General features: G+C 34.8%; 1 protein-coding gene across 2 annotated transcripts in view; it reads left to right on the top strand.

Annotated features, from left to right (window-relative positions):
- The window catches only part of LOC148941634 (uncharacterized), a 55,655-nt gene extending 40,901 nt beyond the window's left edge, over positions 1–14,754 (top strand). For both annotated transcript variants that reach the window (XM_089103880.1, XM_089103879.1), the window contains exons 6-9: positions 396–548; positions 7,506–7,639; positions 11,141–11,417; positions 12,914–14,754. In XM_089103880.1, coding sequence (XP_088960006.1) covers positions 396–548; positions 7,506–7,639; positions 11,141–11,417; positions 12,914–13,053 — 704 coding nt within the window. In that variant the 3' untranslated portion in view covers positions 13,054–14,754. The remainder of the gene's footprint in view (positions 1–395; positions 549–7,505; positions 7,640–11,140; positions 11,418–12,913) is intronic.
- Positions 14,755–23,672: the final 8,918 nt, after the last annotated feature.

The following is a 23,672-nucleotide window of genomic DNA, read 5'->3' as shown; positions in this document are numbered from 1 at the left end:
TAACATTTTTTCCAAGAGGATTTTACTACGTCCTGATACTCTAAATTAGCTTTTTCTTATCCAAAGACTTCCTTGTCCCAAAACTGGTAAACAATGGATATGTTCTAATCCTTTGTCGTCTTTTAAGTTTATTTCATGTTTTTCTAAGTTGATTTTTTCAAACATGCGTTCCGATTGTTTTATTTATTTTTAAACATATTTTCTCAAACTCTCCTGTCCATAGGCCTAGTCGAATATAAATGTATACACAAATAATGGATGGTTGAATTTGAACTTGCTTTAGCAAACACATAACATTCAATTTACAATAATTAGTAGTTTTGTCGAAGCTTAGACAAATATTGTTTTCAAAAGCTCAAATATAAGAAAGTTTTGTTTTATACTTTTTTTTACAGTCTATCTTGACATGACAACAAATACGGATATGTTTACGTTGAATTTTGCTCTGGGATCTGTAACAGGGCCCCCTGGACAAACTGTTGAAACCACAAACCAACGATACTGGAATATAAAAGTATCTCAAATTCCTTGTGATGGAACAATACGAGGTAGGTAGATGGCAGTCGCCAAAATCTTGGGTATTTTCATATATTTTCCTGGGTTTTATGTTTCATATAAGGTTCATGTAAGATGGCTGTGTCTTATGTTTCATATAAGGAAATTTTCATAAAGTTTCAAGTGTTTTGTGTTTCTAATCTTGAAAGATTCTATGGGTACAGATCTTTGTTAAAAAAAAAACCTGCTTGCCAAGACCAATAGTCCAGAATTGGAATTATATTGACCAAGCTTGAAACTAAAAACATTATTTCAAAGTTGAAACAAGTCCGTCTTCACTGAGAGCTGTTTTTAATCGATGACATTATTAGTGGCATACTGTCCAAATAGACAATGGCTTTTCCATGATTTATTTGGCTTCAATCTCTGATAACTACTGACAACTCACCGCAACGCCATTTTGTTCTCATATAATTTATCACTCAGATAATTCTTGTACTAGCCCCTTCTCCTGTCTATTTAACATAAAGCTTTTTCAGTAATATTCCTATCTGTGCACCTAACTTTCTTCCCTAAAACAATATCAGCAACTTCGCAAATTTTTTTCCTAAAATTACTCCATCTATCTTCCACATTGTCAAATTTAAACTTCCTTGTTTAGTATTCAACTGCTCCTGGAAAGTTTCTCTCCAATTTTCATCTTGGAGTCTACCAACACCGTAACTTCCTGTGAGGTAGTTACCCTTCCGAAATTTCAGCTTTAAATTAACCATAGAAACTACTAAATGGTGCTCTTTATTTTTAACATCAATAACAGCACCCCTATATACCCTAGTATTTTGTATTGATGCTGTCGGTCTTTGGCTTACAACAATATAATCAATAAGGTTTGCTGTCTTATCATCACGTGAATACCATGTTAACTTTTGGGCCATTTTATGACCAAACACGGTAATGGTTATAACTAGACTGTAATACATACAAAACTGCAGCAGTCTGTAGCCATTACTCTTTTCTTTTCCTATGCCAAATTTACCTAGGCTAGGGTACCATCTATTCCTTCTGGGCGTTAAAATTTCCTAATGAAAACGCCATATTTCTACCTGAGAATCTGTCTATTTGCTCATGTAACTGTTAGTGAAATTAATCTGAGTCACCGGTATCTCCGTCAGTCGGTTCTACAGGGGGATATACTACTATAACTGATACCCTGAACTTTTCGTCATAAAATGAGCGATTAGTATTCTATAATGGCAGTGTGGTCTCAGAAAATATTTCATAATTTCACTGAGAATATGACTCAAATTTTGTGACCCTCGCTTTCAGGGCGTATCAAGAGGGGACTCTTGACCAAAATTGAAACTAAAAACGTTTTGTAAAGTTAAAGTCTGTCTTTGTAAAAGACGTTTTGTAAAAGACATGTCTGTTTTCACTGAACTACGTTTGTGATCTACGGCTTTATAGGGGTTACAAGGTGCAGATAGATAAGGACTACTTCAAAATTTGTGTTGCTACGTTGAACACTGAACTACGTTTGCGATCTACGGCTCTGTAGGGGTTACATGGTGCAGATAGATAAGGACTGCTTCAAAATTTGTGTTGCTGGGTCACTCTAAGAATCAAGAGGCACGACGACAAAAATAACACTAGGGTAGTGCCACGTTAAAAATACTACTCTGTAATGGTCATCTCTAGGAGGTTTGGTCTACTGCACTCGACAAGTTGTTGTTGAGAGACACCAATGTTGTGCAAGTCAGCATACGCAGATTAAATTCTAAGTTACGAAATCTTCATACATTATTTCAGAACTTATGAGGAAGGAGCTCCATTGATGTTAGTTCAATCTACCCAGTTTTATATGTAAATCTACCAAGTATTCTGGTATTGAAAAATCGGCAGCATTAAAATTTACTACCAGTCTGAATTAATTAATGATACTAATTAACATCAGCATTGTTAAAATGATAATAAATTTTTACGTACAAGGATCGCAATTGTTTTTACTTATTTTTTTTTTTCACAATGAAATAGTAAGAAGGGGTATTTTCAACGAAAATACAAAAAAGATATTTTCCAAAATCCCGAGGGAAGTGTAAAAATCCAAGGAAGTCCTCCAACCCCCCCCCCCCCTAATTGGTGCCAATAAATTAAATGATATTGATGTTTTAATGAACAAATATATACAAAGATTTACTATGTTTATACTTGTTCTGGCAGAACTCCAAATTATACTCATGCTACTATCTGCCATAGATAAAACGTAACACAGCAGCAACACATCTGTCATAGATAAAAGGCACAGCTGGTCATTTTACTACGGTGGCAATGTGTATTATGGCCGCTGTTTTTTGACATGTTAGTAGATATTTCTTCAAAATGGCAAAACCCATTTCTATTTGTCGTAGAGTGGCAAAGTGACAGTCTAACAGCTTAGGATTACTACTTTCTAAACATGTAAATGTTGCAATTCTTGTTTGAATAAAGGAGGGACTACAATGTGGCTAAAAATAACGCTTTGGAGTAACTCAGTCGAAAAGCGGTATAAAGCCAAAACATAGTAAATTAGGAATTTCATGGGATGCTTCAAGGGTAGCCCCTATGTTGTTTCAGTTCTTTAAACTTTTCAAGTTGAAATACTTTTTTTTTAAAGATATTAAACATAAAAAACAAGTTTTTCTAACTGAGAGTAAGGGGCGACATTAAAACTTAAAACGAATTGAAATTATTCCGTATACGAAAGGGGCTGTCCCCTCCTCAACGCCCCGCTCTTTACGATAAAGTTTGACTCTTTTTCACAGCTCTACTTATTAAAATAATAAAAGAGGTTAGCGTAAAAAGCGGGGCGTTGAGGAGGGGACAGTTCCTTTCATATACGGAATAATTTCTGTTCGTTTTAAGTTTTAATGTCGCCCTTTACTTTCAGTTAAAAAAAAACTTATTTTTTTAATTTCTGAACGTTTTGAATTAATGCAGGTTTTGACAATTTCTCACCATACGTGAATAATTAAAACAAAATTTGCATATTAATTTTTTTTTTTTTTTAACTAATAATAACCTTATAATAGCCTAAGTTTGATTTTTGTTCTAGTTATTTACGAATGACTCCTGAATCGTAAAGGATGTTTAATTACAATAATAACCTCTTTTAAAAGTTAAAAAAAACTGTATCGTAAGAGTGAGCTATTTAGGAGATGCTACCCCCTCATATACTTAATATTTTCTGTTCGTTTTAAGTTTTAATGTTGCTCCTTACTTTCAGTTAAAAAAAGCTTGTTTTTTTTATTTAATTTCTGATCGTTTTTTAAATAATGCTGGGAAATCCGGTGCCCCCTTCTTGAAAAATTTCCTTCCCCCATGAAAAATTCCCCCATGGGAAGATCCCCCATGTAAACTTCTTCATCCACCTCCCCCCCCCCAACAGAAAAAATCCCCCTGAAAACGTCTGTATACTTCCCTATAACCAATACTATATGTAAACAATGGGCAAAGTTCACAACTTGCAGTCCTTCCCTCGGGGACTGTGAGGATTAAGTCATCCTCAAAGACATAGTTATTAAATTTTTCGACTATGCTGAACAAAAATACTATCTCAGAATTTTGATCGGGAGACTTTGAGGGAAACATGAGGATGGGAGGGGGTCTAGATACCCTCCAATTTTTTTGGTTACTTAAAAAGGCCACTAGAACTTTTAATTTCGGCTCAAATGAGCCCTCTCACGATATTCTAGGACCACTGAGTCACTACAATCACTCCTGGGAAGAAAAAAAAACAACAAATAAACGCGCATCCGTGATCTTTCTTCTGGCAAAAATACAAAATTCCACATTTTTGCAGATAGGAACTTGAAACCCCAACAGAAGGGTTTTCTGATATGCTGAATTTGGTGTGTGGTTTTCATTAAGATTATATGACTTTTAGGGGTTTTTTTCTTTCTTTTTTCAAAAATAAGGGAAATATTCTCAGGCTCATGACTTTTGATGGATAAGACTAAACTTGATGAAACTTATATTTTTAAATCAGCATAAAAATCCAATTCTTTTGATGTATCTATTGGAATCAAAATTTTGTTTTCGCAGTTTCGGTTACTATTGAGCCGGGTCGCTTCTTAGTTACAGTTCGCTACCACGAACTGTTTGAAATCAAGGAGCCGAAACCTCTTGTTCGAGGAGCAATTCACTCTCCCTGCGCCCAGGATTACCACCAGGTCAAAATTAAACCGCTAGATGAGCCGAAAAATCATTGAATCAAAGTTTGTACTGCTTTCTTCTTGAAACTGGGGGTAAGTTTAAGGGAGTTTTCCTTGGGAAATAGGCGGTTTTCAACATAGAGACCAAAATAACACGTGCTTGTTGGTGATGGCTTGGAATAAAGGAAGGTAAAGAAATCATTATCGTATTAGGTACTATGTTTCTGGCATTATTTTACCGTAAGAAGCATTTGTACAAATAATTAATCACCTAGAAAGGGTGCGTCAGGAAGTTTTATATAGTTTTTGACACTTTTAAGGTACTCCATAAAAAAACATTCGAGGTTGGGGGAAACTTGGAAAAACACAAGAAAGAAAGTGTAAGTAAAATATTATAAAAAGAAACATAAATCTTACGTTTTGAATCTATTTTAAAGCACTTATTTAAGGTAGATTGATCTAAAAACCCGACATATTTTTCTGTAGATAGCGTTCTACGTTAGTTAAAGTTCTATAGTTAACATAATTAAAGTTAAAAATCTTCTGCTCTTATAACCAATGATCAAACTAACCCTTCATATTAAAATAGGCTTTTTCTCGGCTACTTACTATAGAATGAGTTGCTATCGACAAGTAGTGGCTACGAAAAATAGTGACCGTGAATCTGTACAGAATAACCCATTGTTTTTAGCCGGCTAAACAGCAGTAATTACTGAATATTTTCTGTATGGTGGCTTATACTCTATCATATTATTATGTATTTTCACTAAAACCGTCAATTTATTTATTAAATTTGTCTTTTTCACTAGTCTTTATCATATTATTATGTATTTTCAGTAAACCCCTCATTTTATTTATCAAATTTGTGTTTTCACTAGTCTAGAAGTTGAGTTGGTAAAAGTGCCACATTGAGTTGGTAAAAGTGCCTCATTGAGTTGGTAAAAGTGCCAATCGCTACGGATTGTAAACAAGATTGCAGCAGTTTGAAATTTCAGTGGTTGTTGTGTCAGTAATTGTTTGTTTCATATTTCCATCTTAATTAAGTTCTTTTCATTTGTGTATTTAAATAATTAGCCTGTAAAAATCCGGTGCTTTCCAACATGGTTTTACCGATTGACAAAAATATTGCAGGGGGTCATCCCCCATTCAATGTCCAGCATCTCTTATATGGCTAGTCCAGATTAACATCGTTTGGATCTGGTATTTTAAAGTAAATAGAAAGGTAGTTTAAGATTAATAAAAATATTGGAGAGGGCATCCCCATAATGTCCAGGATGCCTCTTGATCTATGGATAGTCCAATTACCATCACTTAGATCTACTTAAACAATTATCCGGTTAGAATGCGGTGCTATGCAACATGGTTTTACCGATTGGCAAAAATATTGCAGGGGATTACCCCCCATTCAATGTCCAGGATACCTTATATGGTTATTCCGGATTAGTATCGTTTGGATCTGGTAGTTTAAAGTAAGAAAAAAAGTTAGTTTAAGATTACCAAAATATTGCAGGGGCCACCCCCCCCCCCAATATCCAGGATGCCTATTGGTTTATGGACAGTCCAATTACATCACTTGATCTACTTAAATAATTTGCCGAAAAAAATGCGGTGCTTTGCAACCGCAGAAATTAATTATACTAAAAAGCACTCTGTCTCTGCTCTTTGACCTGGTATGGACAATACTGTCTGGTAAATCAACTAAAAGAGCAAGGATACATTAGTAAGAAATCAGGTAATTGAAGAGAAAAGTCACGTGATAAAACCGAAAGCACATTGTACTTTTTAGGGCAATATACGCATTCTTTCTTGCAGAGTGTTTCCTCAAAACTAGAATAGCAACACAAATTTTAGGCTGAATCAATTGTTTGCGTGCCTTTTGCATTGGATTTTTGCGGCAAGCTTGTGATTCTAAAAAAGTCACTATAAAAAGTAGAAAATCACAAGATTAAAAAAAAAAAAATAAAAATGACTAGCCAAAATAAAGTCGCTTGGCTAGAAAAAAATATCACTAGAAACAGTGATAAATCACTAGGTTTGGCAACCATGCCTGAGCCCTAAAATTAAGTGTTATACCTTTCTAATGCGTAGTGTTTGTTCTCAATACCATATGGCCTTTGATACAATAAACAGATTAACGGTAGGGCAACCATCGATGTTTTCTAGGAAAACTGAAGTTTAGTTCATATGACTTTTTTATTTTAATTTTGGGAAAACAGTATGTCAACAATGCATCAAAGGAGAGTTGTCCTCTGTTTTCGAATGTATATACTATTGACCTCTATTTTCTTAGCATGACAGTTTCAGCAAGTAATGATCCCACTGGTAACCTATTTTCACGGAGATTCTTATCTCTATCAACTTATTCATTTTCCCGAGGACCGATATTAGCATTCCCTATCGCCAATTATAGATAAATTTTTAATCCTCTAGCATCAAAATTAGGTAAGTCCCTGTCCCGACATTAAATCCACAGACGATAAAAATAAAAATAAAATCCTCCAGGGTATTGCTGGCACGCATGACGCCGATTAAACATTTTAACTGCTCGGTCTATCTTAAAGGGACAAGTAACAAGCTTTTCGTCCATTTTTACGGGTAGGGGGATCTATCCTGATCCCCATATTGTCCAGCAGAGCATGGATCCACTGAACTACCACAGGGATCTGGAGAAGACCGATCCCAAATTGAATAACAGACTTTAGTTTTATCAGTGGCTTTGCAATATGTTAGCCTTTATTATTAAGAATTTCTGAACTTTCGTTGCTTGTTTACTATTTTCAAAGTTCAAAAATTTAGTTTTTATTGTTTAATTGTTATTTTTAGCTCCCGATGGGTGTCTTCAGTACTATACAGCAGCGAGTGGTAGGTTAACGTCTTTCAATTTCGATACTGTCACTCCAGACAATTCACGGCATCTTGCTAACCAGGACTATGGAATCTGTATCAGAATGGCACAGGTTTGTAGAGGAATTTATAGAGAAAACAATATCAAACAGTTCGTGGTAACGAACTGTAACTAAGGAGCGACCCGGCTCAATACTAATCGAAACTCTAAAAACAGGATTTCGATACCAATAGAAACATCAAAATAATCAGATTTTAATACTGATTTCAAATATATAAGTTTCATCAAGTTTAATTTTACCCATCAAAAGTTACGGGCCTGAGAAAAATTTGGCTGATTTTCAAAAGAAGGGGGGAACACCCCCCTAAAAGCTACAGAACCTAAATTAAAATCACACCATCAGATTCAGCGTATCAGAGAACCCTACTGTAGAGGTTTCAAGCTCCTACCTGCAAAAATGTGGAATTTGGTATTTTTTACCAGATGAAAGATCACGGATGCGTGTTTATTTGTTTTTTGTTTTTTCTGTTCGCCCCTTAAGAATTAGTTTAGAATTTACAAATCTGGACTCACTTTTCTAAAAAATTTTGACTAAAATAGTGAGTTTAGGTACGTCGTTATTGCAGAGAAGGTGCATTTCGTAGAAAATTAGAACTCGGAAAACGCACAAAAACATTGGATTATAATAATAATAATAATCTGTATTTAAAAGCCAATTAAAGCCATATACAAAAAGACAAATACTAAAGAAAAATTACACTTCATTTGACATCCTTCCCATCAATACAAAACTTCCTACTGCCACAATATAACGGGGACTCCTAGACCTCATTAACTCACAAAGCAGCCTATCTTCCCCTTCCTGGATAATTAATCCCCTTAAATGAGAGAGTTGCTTACACCGGAGGAGGAAATGGCCCAACCCATAATCATTTTCCCCACATCTCAAGCAACTACACCCGGCCTCCAGACCTTCCCTCTTTTTCCTTGCAACCTTAGTATAAATTGGAAGACAATTTGCTCGAATCTGAATCCAAATCCTTAGATATTTAATGGGCAATCCCAGCTTGAAATAAAACTCCTGACCAAAATTCTCTTTTACTTCTCTATACAAAGTGAGACTCCGAGATTTGTCCACAGCTGATTGCCATAGTTGCACTTCTTTTTCTTCAAGTCTGGTACCATATATCTTGAAGAGCTTTTCATGATCTTCTGGCCCCTTTCTCTTGCCCCGCGAACTTGAAAATCCATTCTCATCTAATATCCTTTTGATTTGTGCTGTCCATGATGTTTTGTTACACTGAAGGAGAAGATCTTCATATGCTGCTCGGGAAAATCTAGTCTGGGGAAGTTCTAGAAGTCTTAACCAAAATTTGAAAATTTGAATATATTGAAAACATAAGAAAGTACAGGGGATATCTTAAAAACATATAAGGAATGAGTTAGAAATATGCCAAAAAAGCCCCAACTTGCAAATGCATGTGTGAGGAATAATACAGCTTTTTCGAATAAGGTTCATTTCAACCCTACTCAATGCTCTATCTTAAAAACATATAAGGAATGAGTTAAAAATATGCCAAAAAAGCCCCAACTTGCAAATGCATGTGTGAGGAATAATACAACTTTTTCGAATAAGGTTCTTTTCAACCCTACTCAATGCTCACCTGTTTACTTTATGATAAGATGTCGATAACTGTTGCTCGTTCTAATTATAAATATTAATTAAAAAACCTTTTTCTACAAAATAAGTTTTTCAAAGAAAACTATAGAACTCCATTAAACCGAAAATGAGCGAAAATAAAATAAAATAATCTACCAAGCGTGAAAATGCCACACATCAATCATCAATCATCATCATCAATCATTTTATTAATACTAAAACACTATTACAAACGTAAAGAACCTTTTTCTACAAAATAAGTTTTTTAAAGAAAAGTAAAGAACTCCATTAAACCGAAAACGAGCAAAAACAAAATAAAATAATCTACCACGCGTGAAAATAAATGAAACCCAAATAATCAGCATCGATAAATAAATGAAACCCAAATCGAACAGACATTACAATGAATAACCGAGTCAAACTCAAAACGAGCAGAAATTAACATGAGTAGGGCTCAAAACCTCTATGCCTTCCCAAGGCCAGAACATAATTTGCACTTTACTGAAAAAAATATAACTTTTTTTTACTTTTATAACTTTAATAAATCAAATAATATTAACATTTTGATTACGAAATATCAGTATATGCATATTAAACTGACAATGCACATTCCATCTGTTCTTTTTTCAGTAAAGTGCAAATTATGTTCTGGCCTTGGGAAGGCATAGGGGTTTTGAGCCCTGCTCATGCTAATTCCTGCTTATTTTGAGTTTCACTCGGCTATTTATTGAAATTTCTGTTTGTGTTGGGTGTCATTTATTTATCGATGCTGATGTGTGGTAGTTTCACGTTTGGTAGATTATTTGATTTTATTTTTGCTGATTTTGGGTTTAATGGAGGTCTTAACTTTTCATTGAAAAACTTATTTTGTGGAAAAAGTTTTTTTTAATTAATTTATGTTCAATTTATATTGACATAGTCTTTTCAGGGAAAAAGAAAATAATAGTTAAATCTTTTCTTTTTTTTAAGACTTGTTAAACAAGTGTAGTACCATAATTGTTGGCTGCAACAGTAAACATTATGAAGTTCTGTTGAGTTTTGGGCATGAAATAAATTGATTGTCTTGTATATCTGTTTGTAGAATACATATCTGCAAATATAGAATGTATATCGTATACATAGCTTATGTCTATATTTTATTTGCTACTGCACGTTTCTCGGTGGTAAATTTTATGAAATTAATCTGCATTCCTTTTTTTATTTTAATAGTTTCACGCTTGGTAGATTATTTGATTTTATTTTTGCTGATTTTGGGTTTAATGGAGGTCTTAACTTTTCATTGAAAAACTTATTTTGTGGAAAAAGTTTTTTTTAATTAATTTATGTTCAATTTATATTGACATAGTTTTTTCAGGGAAAAAGAAAATAATAGTTAAATCTTTTCTTTTTTTTAAGACTTTATAGTTTGACCTGCTATTTGTATGCTGGAGAAAAAATTTCACCCATGATGAATAAATGTTTGGCTGTTTTGGGGCATTTGTTAATCATGTAAACTTTATTATACAAGATTAATTTTTGTTTTTAGCCTTGATAAAAGAATCGGATTTAGAATGGCTGTTTTCTTTGCAAATATTGTCATCTTATTCGCATCTCCTTCTTCTGCGCTTTCAGTTAAATATGTTAATCACTGTTAAACAAGTGTAGTACCATAATTGTTGGCTGCAACAGTAAACATTATGAAGTTCTGTTGAGTTTTGGGCATGAAATAAATTGATTGTCTTGTATATCTGTTTCTAGAATACATATCTGCAAATATAGAATGTATATCGTATATATAGCTTATGTCTATATTTTATTTGCTACTGCAAGTTTTTCGGTGGTAAATTTTATGAAATTAATCTGCATTCCTTTTTTTATTTTAATAGGCCTATTTGTCGACAAGCAGAAGCTGATATTTAAAAAAATGCAAAGTGTATGTCCGAAAATCTCTATTTCAAGTTTTTAAAATTTCAGGGTTATTGTGGAATATGCTATACTGTTTGTGATTCAGTTAATAATGCATTTTCTGTGTCACTTGGCTATAACCCAAATACAGGGGACTATACAACAAGCACTAATGGGGCACTGCCAAGCGTTTGTACTACAGATTACGTAACGATACTAGGTGCTTTTATACCCCAAACTGGTACACAAGGAGACCAAGCAGCCCAATATGCTGATCGTATATGTGGAACTGCTTTCAGTACAGCAAATACTAATGGTGCTGCTAATACACCAGCCACTGTTTGTTGTGAGTATACATAAGCTCTGTTAAATTTTGGTAAACGGATTATTTGTTACATAGCATATAAGGTCAGCTTAATGTCTTCAGGTGCCCAATCAAGACAGCTTAATGTCCTCAAATGGGGTGCTAATTGGTCGTAAGAAAAGATTTAAAGGAACTAGATATTTCATTGGAGAGAGTGAAGAGTAAAATCAGAAGGGTGTGGGGTTCAGTGTTGCCAGATGTCTGGTTTGAAGTTGTGCCGCCATAAAAATAAGAATGCACCAAAAGTGCCGTTTTCTAATGAAAATGAAATGTGCTGAATGAACAATTCCCAACCCCCCCCCCCACCCAAAAAAAAAGATGTGCTTATTTGAAAAATTCAATGCGTAACCACCATAAAAAAGACCAAATGGCGCAAATGCACCACGTCTGGCAACCCTGGTGGGGTTAAGAAGGAAAATATAATAGTAATTGAGTAAAACTGAGAAGAAAATAGAAAACAGCTCAAAAACCGACTCAGTATATAACTTTTGGAGATCGTGGATATATCTCACAACAACAATCACATTCATACTTAAGTATATGCTCAATTACCAAAAGATTTTAGAACTTCTTTCACAAGACAGTGAATTTTCTCCGCAATAATTTGGATAACTTCTTTAAACAAAATGGTTTATTTTTAAAAACACTGTATTTGAATAACAAATTTATTTGAATATCAGTGTTTATTTTATGAGTATTTTATGAGTTCGATTTATATATTTTATAAAGAATTTACAGACTTTTCTTTACAATTGCTTCTCTAAAACGATTGATTCAGATAAATTTTAGACAGTTGTTGATTCCTATGCAAGTTAAGTAAAAAAAAAAAAAAAAATTTCTCACTTACTCTCCTGTGGAACGTGATACGTTACTGCCACAAAATAGTGCTACTTGTGCCTTGTATTTAGCATGCGATATAAATTTTTTATACAATGAATAAACAAAGGGGAATTTTCCCCTTGAAATAATCTACTGGGAGAACAACAATACTCTCTTTTGAGCAAAGAGGAATAATTGTGACTATCTTGGAGAATAATTACTATCTCATCAACTTTTGCCTTCACCTTCATTTATTATCATTTGATCTTTTTCAATATCTTTTTTCTCTTATATTAATTTAAAATCCAGACAATACATCTTTGGGATTAACTGGTATTTTTTTCAACTTTTTGTGGTTCCTAGCTTTTATTTGTCATTTATATTACACATTCCATTTTTTGATTATAATATTTAGCTTTATCTATTCCATTCTTGTTTTCATTTGCTTTTTTGTCATTATTTTCTCGTCCTCCATCTTTTTTCTTTCTTTTTTATAATTTTCAAACTCAGACGATAAATTTTTAGATTTATATTGCAATTATTTTTCTTTTATTTCCGATTTTTAGTTTTCCATTGTCTTTTGTGTTTCCTTTACATTGCATTTATTTTGTATAATCGTTATCTTTACCATATATTTGTATGTACATTCTTCCTTTCAGCAAATTCAAAACCATTTGGACTGCGTTTTCGATCTGATTCTGGAGAGGTATCTTCAGTTGGCACAATTCCACAAGAAACAGGAATTCATGGCTTTTGTCTTGACTATTCACAACAAGCATGTACCACTTCCTCTGGCTAAGAAGAATTAAGTTAAATCGCGTGGTTCCATGGAAATTGTCACAGGCTGGAGTAACCATAAATGAATTGCCTGCATACTGTTCTTTTCAAAAACAGGAACTTCTTTTGAAATCAGGGATAGAACTTACATTCTGGAATAAACAGATTTTGAGCAGCTATGCAGTCACAAATTTTTTAGTTCTTTGGTTTGACACATGGAAAACGTAATTGAAGTGTTTATTGATACAAGCAGAAATATTCTGGATTTCTGACGATCGTTAAAGTTTTACTGTTAGTTACAAATAAATTATGTTATATGACTCGTCGTGTGACCCCAGTTGCCGCTGTTAGTGATTTATCACCAAATTTTGTTATTTTTTTGTTTGGTGTTTTGTTTTTTGATTTTTGGTCATTTTGCGGATTATAAAATTTGTGATTTTACTACCTTTGCGCTACAACTTCTGAAAGGAGTGAAGACAAATTCTGATGACAATGCTACTAAAATAGAATTGGTTGACAATGGTTGGCAGATTGTTACTTATCAAAATAACGAATCAGAGGAGACAACCACAAGCCGTGCCACCTACATTGATTAATAGATAAATCCAAGAAAGGGTGGTCGCGAGACTTACAACACTAAGATCGATCTTAAGCTTACGCCTAGCGCTTGAATTATACTATATTATTTTAATTCTATATTCTAATCCTAACGCCTAAGTAGGCGGGGATACGAATACATATTCTATTCATCAACTAATATAACAAGCAGAGATGGACGACACTCTAGATGAGGTCAAATTCTAGCTGAGGAGCTTTCCACTATCTTGGAAAATTGTTGTATTAGGAGAACGAAGCTTTCAGGACCCTAATTAGGGTCTGAACTCAGACCCTAAATTATGAACTGGGAAGGTGTTTTCTATCCCCAATTTTAACTCCTTCCTATTTCTAAGGCTTAGAAGATTGTATCAAAGGCATAGAAGACATATATCTCCTAAATTTGGAAATTTTGCGTTTTTCCTTAATTTTGGTTGGAGTCTCCATTGACTCTGACTCCTTCTTCGATGTGTAAAATATTCATTCAATACCAGCAAACCTTACTACATGAGGCTTAGATAATGAGGGAAACACTTTTAGTGTCTGATTGCGATTGCAATTTACTACCAGCTAATAGACGTATTCGGTATGCTAAAGTTTTTAAACGCTAATCTGTCTTTGAAGGATTTTTTTTTCTAAAAGAAGATAGTGATTTTTGCCTTCAGTGGCAACTTTGTATGTGACATGTTATATCCCCTAGTGGTGAGACACCATAGTTTTCGTGCTAATTAAGCCACTGGAAGAAATTTACTTTTGGTTTTAGTTGCCACTGAAAAATTATTATTCTTAGTAATAAAAAAAGGCATCAAGTGAATATAAAATGCCAGTAAAATAAGGATTGAAACAACAAAGTGTAATTACCTATGATAATAAAATAAAAATAGTAAAATAACAAATAAAATAAATGACCCTGCTGCACTTTTAAGAGAATGAGACTGAATTTACTAGAATATGAAATGAAAGTTTAATCACCTATTCAACGGATTGTGACTAACTGTGCTTCGAAAGGATATCTGTGTTTTCCTAGTGTTTTTAATTGATGTTTATTTCCCTAAAAGTGTAAGTGAAGTTTTTATTGATCTAAAGAAGAACTATTCCTGAATTCTGACAAATGTTGAAGTTTTTTCTAATTTATAGCTGCAAATTAATTATATTGTATAACTGAGAAATGAATTATCCCATAGTCATGAGATAATGCAGTTTTTGGGCTTTTAAACTGCATGCAGCAGGCTACTTAGGACTTTATGTATCGTTGAATAAATAATAATGATACTAAATGAGAATCTAAAGCAGTGCTTTTTTGCTGACTAGGTTGGGCCAGCTTTACCTGTCACAGAGATTATCTGTCTTGGCTTTACTCTTATTAGCCATGGCTCTCAAGTCTTTTATTACTTCCACCAGGTTGATAATTCAACTCTGAAAAAGTTAAGCCAGCTTTACCTCTCATAGAGACTATCTGTCTTGGCTTTACTCTAAATAGCCATGGCTTTCAAGCCTTTTATCACTTCCACCAAGTTCATAATTCAAAAATCAACGAACTGCAGTGCATTATTATTTGTCTTTTTTTTTAAATTTGGAGACAGCTAATTGGCCAAAAATAGTTGAAACGTCAAATAAATAAACCTTTTTGGATGGTTTGACAGCTTATGGGGACAGCTTATACGGCTACACAGAATACAAATTGCCAATCGTTGACGCATGGATATTTTATCGGAAAATGGGGAACTTACAATCGTAGATTGACTTAATATTATACTTAGAATTGTAAAATTGACTTGAAATCAAGATTGACTTAAAAATATATTTGTGGGCTAAAGGAACTCAAATGCAAAATGGGGGAAATGTTAGCCCCTCCCCCAAAAAGGGTTAGGAAAGGGTCATGGAAGGTTTTCCTAGCTAACTCACATGAACGGGATTACTGTAAAAGCTTGGGAAGGGGGTCATTCGATTGGAAATTTAAATTGTCTAGTGCACTTTATGGGCGAATATAATAGAGGGAAGCCCGGCTCCATCATGTGCCCTTTTATGCCACTCCATCACATAGCCCTCATGAAATTGAATAGAACAATTTAGATAGTCATCATGTTCATAAAAGTCTGTGATAATAATTTGGTTAGGAAACGTTGAAACGTTTGATATGTATGCCTCCAGGTTCGACATTAGTTCATGTGCCCTGGGCTGTGGGGTTATCTGGGACGTCAAAATGACATTTCTGGAATATCGCAAGAATGGCTGACAGGATGAATTTGAAAGTAGAACTGTTGAGGAAAGGAAGGGGGTGGGATTAGAGGGCTTCAAATTTTGGGTTGTGAAGTAGGAAGGGTTCAAACATTTTTTGCCTGCCATCTAGAAAAGTAATTATGTACCATAAGTTCCGATGGGACTTATTTGGTTCACATTTAAGTAGCGAAGTAAATGAGAAAAAACTATATTTTGCCAGGTTATCAAAGATAAGATAAGATTTATTCATAATGACTTACACATATAATATTACATTTTACTATTCCCCCAAAGGCCCATTGGCCTGTAAAGAAGGGGGAATACAAACCAATCACTTACTCAGAGAAGAAAAACCAAAAAATTAAATAATCACTTACTTACACATATAATATTACATTTTACTATTCCCCCAAAGGCCCATCGGCCTGTAAAGAAGGGGGAAGACAAACCAGTCACTTACTCAGAGAAGAAAAAAAAAAATTTAAATAATCACTTTCTCACAATAAGAAGAGCAAAAAGGAAAAAAAAGAAAATATAAATAAAATAAAAACTGCAGAAAACAAAACTAAACAGATTAAATATACTAAATTAATTAAATAGATTAAATAGACTCGAAAAAAATACGAAAAAAATAAGAGAAAAAAAATAAATATATAGATAAAAATAACCTCCAAGAAGCCAAAGAATTTTTAACGATTGTTTTAAACAAACCAAATGAGTAACACCTTCGAGCTGATTCAAGCAACTTATTCCATACAGTATGAGTCATCATTAAAGGATTAAAATCTGACCTTACACAAGGAGCACAAGTAACTTGAATATGATTTTTTATATTGTGAAAATTACAATTATTCTGATCAGAGGTAAAAGATGGTGGAACACTTAGGGGCTGGGGGAGGTCACCATGAAGCTGAGAAAAAGTGAAACATGGACACAAAAGAATACACAGGGACTCGAGATCAAGTAACGGGAAAACTCCTGAACGATTAGTTTCCTGAATGAGGCTTCTAGCTTTATTGTAAACCTTAGAAAGTGGTTTTAACAGTGAAGGAAAGGTTGACATCCATACTATTTGACAGTAACAAACGTAAGATTGGACCAAGCAATGAAAAAGAATTTTTTTTAATTGATCCAGGAAAAGTATGTTTAATTTTCCTTATACCGAGACTTTTGCATTTCTTCATTTTAGTCAAATCAATGTGACGCTTGAAAGACAGGTTTTCATCAACAAGAATGCCCAGAAATCAAACATATCAATCTTCAGATCTATGAATCATCCCATTTAGCTGGCGAATTTCAGACATCCAGGGATGAACCTGAGAAACACGTGAGAAAATCCAAAAACTGGATGTGGAAAAATTTAGGGAAAGATAATTAGCATCAAGCCATGAAATTACTCTCTCAAACAAATTTTCCAAATTTAATCCAAGCTCTGATTCACAATTTCCCGAAGTGCCAAGCGTGCTGTCATCAGCAAAACAAACAAGGACATCAGAAGAAGGCGAACTACAGTTACTACTATGGGCAAGGGAAGGCTTAGAATGACAAAATCTATAGCAATTAATAAGTTTCTGCTTTTTACTACATAAAAAAGATCATTTACATAAACCAAAAAGCAGAGGCCCTAAAACTGGTCCCTGTGGGACGCCCAAATTCACCTGTGAGGGTGAAAGGAGAAGTGGATAAGCAGATATTGTCAGTCAAATGAGACTCCGGTAGATCTTGAATTGACAAAGTTGAATAGCACTTGCGGAAAGTATAGCGGACTTACAAGCCCTCCAGATATTATTTTTCCTTCTCCAGATCTTGAGAAGTCCGGATGTCATTCATGGGTTTAGAGGAACAATCCTTTTAGACTTATGATTTAGGTGATACTTTACAAATATTAAGAATAGCCTCTTTTACGGTCCCAAAAAATGACTCAAGTAGAAAAGAAAAATCCTTATCATTATCAAATAAGCTCCACGAATTTTCCACCAACTTAGACCCAAGAAGAGATAACTCTTTCTTACCAAACCTAATAGAATAGGAATCAAACAATTGAGCCAGGTTATTCTTTCCCCGTTCAAAGCTGAACAGAGAGTATATTGGAAAATGATCGGAGATATCACTAACTAAAACTGAATTTTCCTTCAAGCTAAGGGTAGAGAAGATAATGTCAATCAAAGATGCTGTAACATCAGTTACTCGTGTGGGGATGAATGTAGTTGGTAAGGTTCCTGCGGCAAGCATGGTAGAAAGAAAATCAACTGAAGCCAGAAGAGTTTGAATCCATCAAATTTATATAAAAGTCACCCATTATGATTAACTGACATGGACGTTTCATTATTGCCGTCAACTGGGGTGACTTTTGCATAGTTTTCAACTTTAAAGCCCTCTAGGAGTTAGCAGGGTGGTAAAAAATAAATCTGAAACTAGTGCCAAAAGTGCGACTTTTGCTACGAGATGGCAGCCTGAGACGCTTAATATTGCATCTCTGACGCAAGTACTTCATTTTTAACGATAATGTCGACTATCAAAGTCACCCGGCTTTGGTGTTACTCTGACAACCAGCTTGGATCATCAGTCTAAAGACCGCCAGATTTCCTCTTAAACTCGTTTATTGGTATCAAATGTATCAAAAGCGATAGAAATCTCAAGTATATCAAAAATCTTAGAAAAAAAACTAAAAACCAGCCTTCAAAACTAGCCAAATCAGTTGCTTCAGTAAAAGAATAGCCCTAGGAGATCATAAAACCACACAGATACACCCCAAAAACAACTGACTAGAGGTTGTCGAGGTGCTTCCGACCTTAGAAGGCTTTGGCAACACCATTTCTACCTGACTTGTGTAGATACAGCTTGTTCCTTCTGTCAGCACGAACTTGTAGCTTGAAGAAGCGACGCGCTTTAGAAATGTAAATTCTAACTCGATATTGTTTCCAGCATTTTTATTTTCATCCTCGCTCAAATTAAACTGTCTGTCAACTCTGGCTATGTACTGTGATATGTACTTTTTTCCTGCCAAATTGATCACAACATAGTCCCCCATTGTAGCCTGACCCTGTCTGTCAGGTTCTTATGAGGTCCCATGATGATATCAGATTCCGAATCGTAGTCGAACTGAGGGTCCTCTGGTAAACTGTCAGACCTAAAATCATCTTGAACAAACTGTGGGGATTTTCTGTTCAAAGTCTTCGACTTCTTACTTCTGACACTTTGACTGTCGTCAGGAACAGTATCATCCAATTCAGAGCCGCCTTTGTCTCTGGCACTAGTCTTCTTCTTCCCTTTCTTTTTTTCAATCCTCTTGGCTGAGTCATGAGGGGGTACTATTTCCTGGTGTAATTTCAAATCTTCAACGCCGACACTGTGGAGTGATATAATCTTTTTCATAGCGTATGCACAAGCATCTCTGTAACTGCTTGTCCGACAGTTTCGGCAGCGTCGCGTGTAGTTGAGTCTTCCCTGGGTATTTTTGCAATGACGGCATCTTTGTTTATGGAAAATACTGAACAAGCCTTTGATCCGTTTTTATAGTCTCTTCAGATGTTTCCCCCATCTCATCCCATAGTCGAGCGATTAAGGTCTTAAAGTGCCCTTTGAAAACTATGAACGTGTTTGGATAGCGCGTCTTATGTTCTGTTAGGACCTTCTGTCATGTGCGTTTCATTTTGATAACTTTCAAAGTTACCCCCGAAATACCATTTCTCCTAGGGGTTTTGACAACTCATCCATCTCCTTCTGCTTTAAGGTAAATCTCTAAATACTTACTGGGCGGCTTTCTGGATCATATTTACAAGTCTACTAATGCCCAACAACAAAAAAAAACTGTCACCTGTTCTTTCGTGGTAAGACAAATTTTTAGTACCCCTAAACATATTGAAAAGTACTTACTTTACACAACTAGGTCACAAACAGACAGTCTTTACTTGATGGACGCTATTTCCGCACTGATTGACAACGAGAATCTGAAGAGTCATCTAAAATTTTCTCAGACTTTTTCGTCACACCACCTGTCGTCAAAAGTCAAAAGAAACATTTCTCTATGGTTGTGTCAATGTCACCTCTGATTATCAATCTCACCCCGGTTGACAGTACTTCAAGTATTTCCTCAATATTCCGAAGAAACAAAGAAACAGCACTACTAGGAGAGCGATAAATATTGCAAAATTTCTTAATAAGTCCTCCCAAAAACAATAATGCAAATTACAAGATATATACATGGCAAGACCTCCTTTACTCATCTTGCATCGGTTTATATGTTCCATTTTGTAACCATGAATATCCAATAGCATTTCATTACCAGAATCCAAAAACGTCTCACACAAACCAACAAAATCAGGCTGTCCATCCGAAACAATTTGTCTTAAACTATGTATTAACGAGGAGAGACCCTGAATGTTTAGCTGAAATACAGTCAGAGAATAAATTCCTTTGGTAACCTCCTCTCCTCCCAAATCTGAAACATAATTACTATTACAAATAGGGCTTACATTAATCGGATTTTGATTAGCCTGACCCACAGAATTATATCTGACACTAATTACATCAAAAGGATTACTTTCGAGTTCTCAAAGGTGCCTCCCACGGCTTAAAATATTGATCAAACATAAAATCGCGAAGAAAACGAGGACAATTAACAGCCAGTGAAAAATTATGCAAATATTTCGGCCAAGACCTCCGCTTGACCGTCCTCAGTGCAGAATAAAACTAATAAAAATATAAAAAACCAAACCTTAAAATAAAAACACAAAACTAAAACTAGACGACCCTTTCTCAGTAACGGTGAAAGGGTAACAGAATAAAAAACACAAGTTGAAATGGCATTTAACAACTTCATTTTACGTAAAGCACTCTCAAAGGCCAAACGCTTTCAGGTTAGATTATTATCAGAGATTTTATTTGATTGCAAAATATAATTTTGTAGATGTATGTAAAAACGATCGGAATTAATTATTTTATCATAAATCGAGCTTACAATAGTTTCTCTAGTGTCTCTATTGAGGGCAACCTTTAGGTGAATGTACTTTTTTATTTCAACTGCCTCCCTGAAAACTTTCGTGAGACCTCTGACGGGGGCAACTATGTTGGTTTCGTCAAATAAAACGAAATGGTGTGGACTCTCATACTCATGTTGAGCCAAGGCGGAATCAAAAACCTCAGACTTTTGGCGTAGCCACATGGCCTTGTCGATTGAGGACCTATATTCTGATAACCTCTTCCCCAATTGCTGTTGGGTTCTAGCAACATAAAAACAGCCACAAGAACAAGGAATTCTATAAACACCACTACCCAGAACGGGGCTAGTTTTATCTTTGCCGTTGTTGAAAAGGCTCTGTGTAGTATTTGAATTTTTAAATTTAAAAAACTGTATACAATTTTAAAAACTCGACATTTTCTACACCAAAATCTTTCACCGACAGATTTTCAGCAGATTTCCAGAATAGCTCAGAATGCTTTCCGCCCCGACTTTTGTATGGCTAGGGCTCGTTTATCAAAAAAGTTTGAAAAATTAGAATACGAAAAATTTCACAATTCCAGATTTTTTCTTCCTAGATTTTGTCCTGGTTCGGCCATTGAGAATTTATTTTCTAAGGTTCTTACTCCGGAAGAAATCCATGTTTTGTCTAAGGGACCTAAATTTTTCCTACCTCAAACACAAGTGAATTTTTCAGAAATGGTCTCCAATGTGGCGGCGGGTATATTTGGTTCACGTGGTGCTGTGGAAAATCCAGATTTTACTTCGAGGAGAAGTGGTGGAGAATATTCTCGATTTCATTCCATATTCCTCAAGGTCAAAAATCGGGAAACGCAAATTCTAAAAAATTTAAAAAAAAGACCCACGCATCATTATCACCAGGGCTGATAAAGGAAATAAAATTGTTATCCTTGATAAAACTTCATATAATACAAAAGTTACAGATATTTTATGCAACACCCATACTTACAAACCCAAAGATTCAGACCCCACCGATAAGGTCACCCGTGTAGCACAAAAGGAGCTAAGAATTTTGCAAACTGAAAGACTTATTACTCCAAAAATGTATAAATTAATTTATCTTAAAGGTTGTTCCGCTCCTAAATTTTACGGGCTCCCAAAAATCCACAAAGATGGAGTTCCTCTACGCCCAATTGTGGCTTATTATAGCTCTCCGACTGCCATAATGGGGAAACGGTTGTCAACACTTTTTCGCCCCCTTATGCAAACACAAACTTCATACATAAAGCATTATGCGTCTCGTCCGTCTTTGCAATAGTTCCTCCTCATATTTCCGATTTAATAATCAATTTCACACCCAAATCAAGGGTCTACCTATGGGTACAAGTCTTTCACCATTTTTGGCAACTTTTTCTATTGAATTCATTGAAACCTCTGCTCTGAAAAATTTTCCTATGAAACACCGGTTCTGGGGTCAGTTTGTGGATGATGTTATTTCTGTGTGGGAGCATGGTAGGGAGTCTTTTAACTCCTTCTTAACTCATCTAAACACTTTGGACTCTAACCTTCAGTTCGCTTTAGAACTAGAACATAACCACAAACTTCCTTTTCTAGATGTCTTAATTTTTAATAAGTCCCCTGGCCTTGAATTTTCTATTTATAGAAAGCATATGCATAACGATAGGTATTTGCATTTTTCCTCCAACCACTCTCCCTGCATAAAAAGAGGAGTTGTTGTTTCTTTGGTTGACCGAGTAATAAGAATTTTCTCGGAGCCTCACATAGTCTCAGAATTGAACTATATTAAGGACATTTTATTTTGCAATGTGTACCCCATAAAAATACTTGAGACCATTATAGAAAAAGACAAAAAAAAGGCAGAAAAGAATGCATCAAATCCATCAACCCCAACAGATATCGTCCCATTGGTGGATGACAAGAAACTTTTCACTCTTCTACCCTACATTCCAAGATTGAGTGACAAATTGAAAAGAATCCTTAAAAAACATAAACTTAATGTCATCTTTAAAAATTCAAATAGTATACAGAGCTTTTTCAACAACGGCAGAGATGTTTTTATATTGGTAGAACCCAACAGCAATTGGGGGAGAGGTTATCCGAACATAGGCTCTCAATTGACAAGGCCATGAGGCTACGCCAAAGGCCTGAGGTTTTTTATTCCGCCTTGGCTCAACATGTGTATGAGAGTCCACACCATTTCATTTTGTTTGACGAAACCTCCATTGTTGCCCTCGTTAAAGGTCTCACGCAAGTTTTCAGGGAGGCAGTTGAAATGAAAAAGCAGATTCATCAAAAGGTAGCTCTCAATAGAGACACTGGAGAAACTTTTCCAAGTCCCATTTATGATGAAATTATTAATTCCGATCGTTTTTACATACATCTACAAAATTATATTGTGCAATCAAATAAAATCCCCGATAATAATCTAACTGGAAAGTGATTGCCCTTTGAGAGTGCTTTACGCAAAATAAAATTCTGAAATGCCATTTAGACTTGTGTTTTTTATTCAGTTACCCTTTCACCGTTACTGAGAAAGGGTCGTCCAATTTTATTTTTGTGTTTTTATTTTAAGATTTGATTTTTATATTTTTATTAGTTTTATATTGCACTGAGGACGGTCAAGCGGAGGTCTTGACCGAAATATTTGCATAACTTTTTAAATGTTTTCTCTGGCTGTTAATTGTCATCGTTTTCTTCGCGATTTTATGTTTTATCATGATTAGCCAGTGTGGTCTTAGAAATTATTTAAAGTATTTACAAAAGCATGTTTTCTTAAAGAGTCCAATTAAGTCACCAGTTGAACAAAAAACAAATCTTTACTTAAATCCATTACAAAATAAAAACTTTCCAAAGGATTACAAACACATAAATAAGTAACTGCACAG

Source organism: Artemia sp. Qi Xiang Cuo, chromosome 18, assembly GCF_049724085.1.
Source record: "Artemia sp. Qi Xiang Cuo chromosome 18, ASM4972408v1, whole genome shotgun sequence".
NCBI lineage: Eukaryota > Metazoa > Arthropoda > Branchiopoda > Anostraca > Artemiidae > Artemia > Artemia sp. Qi Xiang Cuo.
The sequence above is the reverse complement of the archived record's forward strand: the minus strand, read 5'-3'. Positions and strand labels throughout refer to the sequence as shown.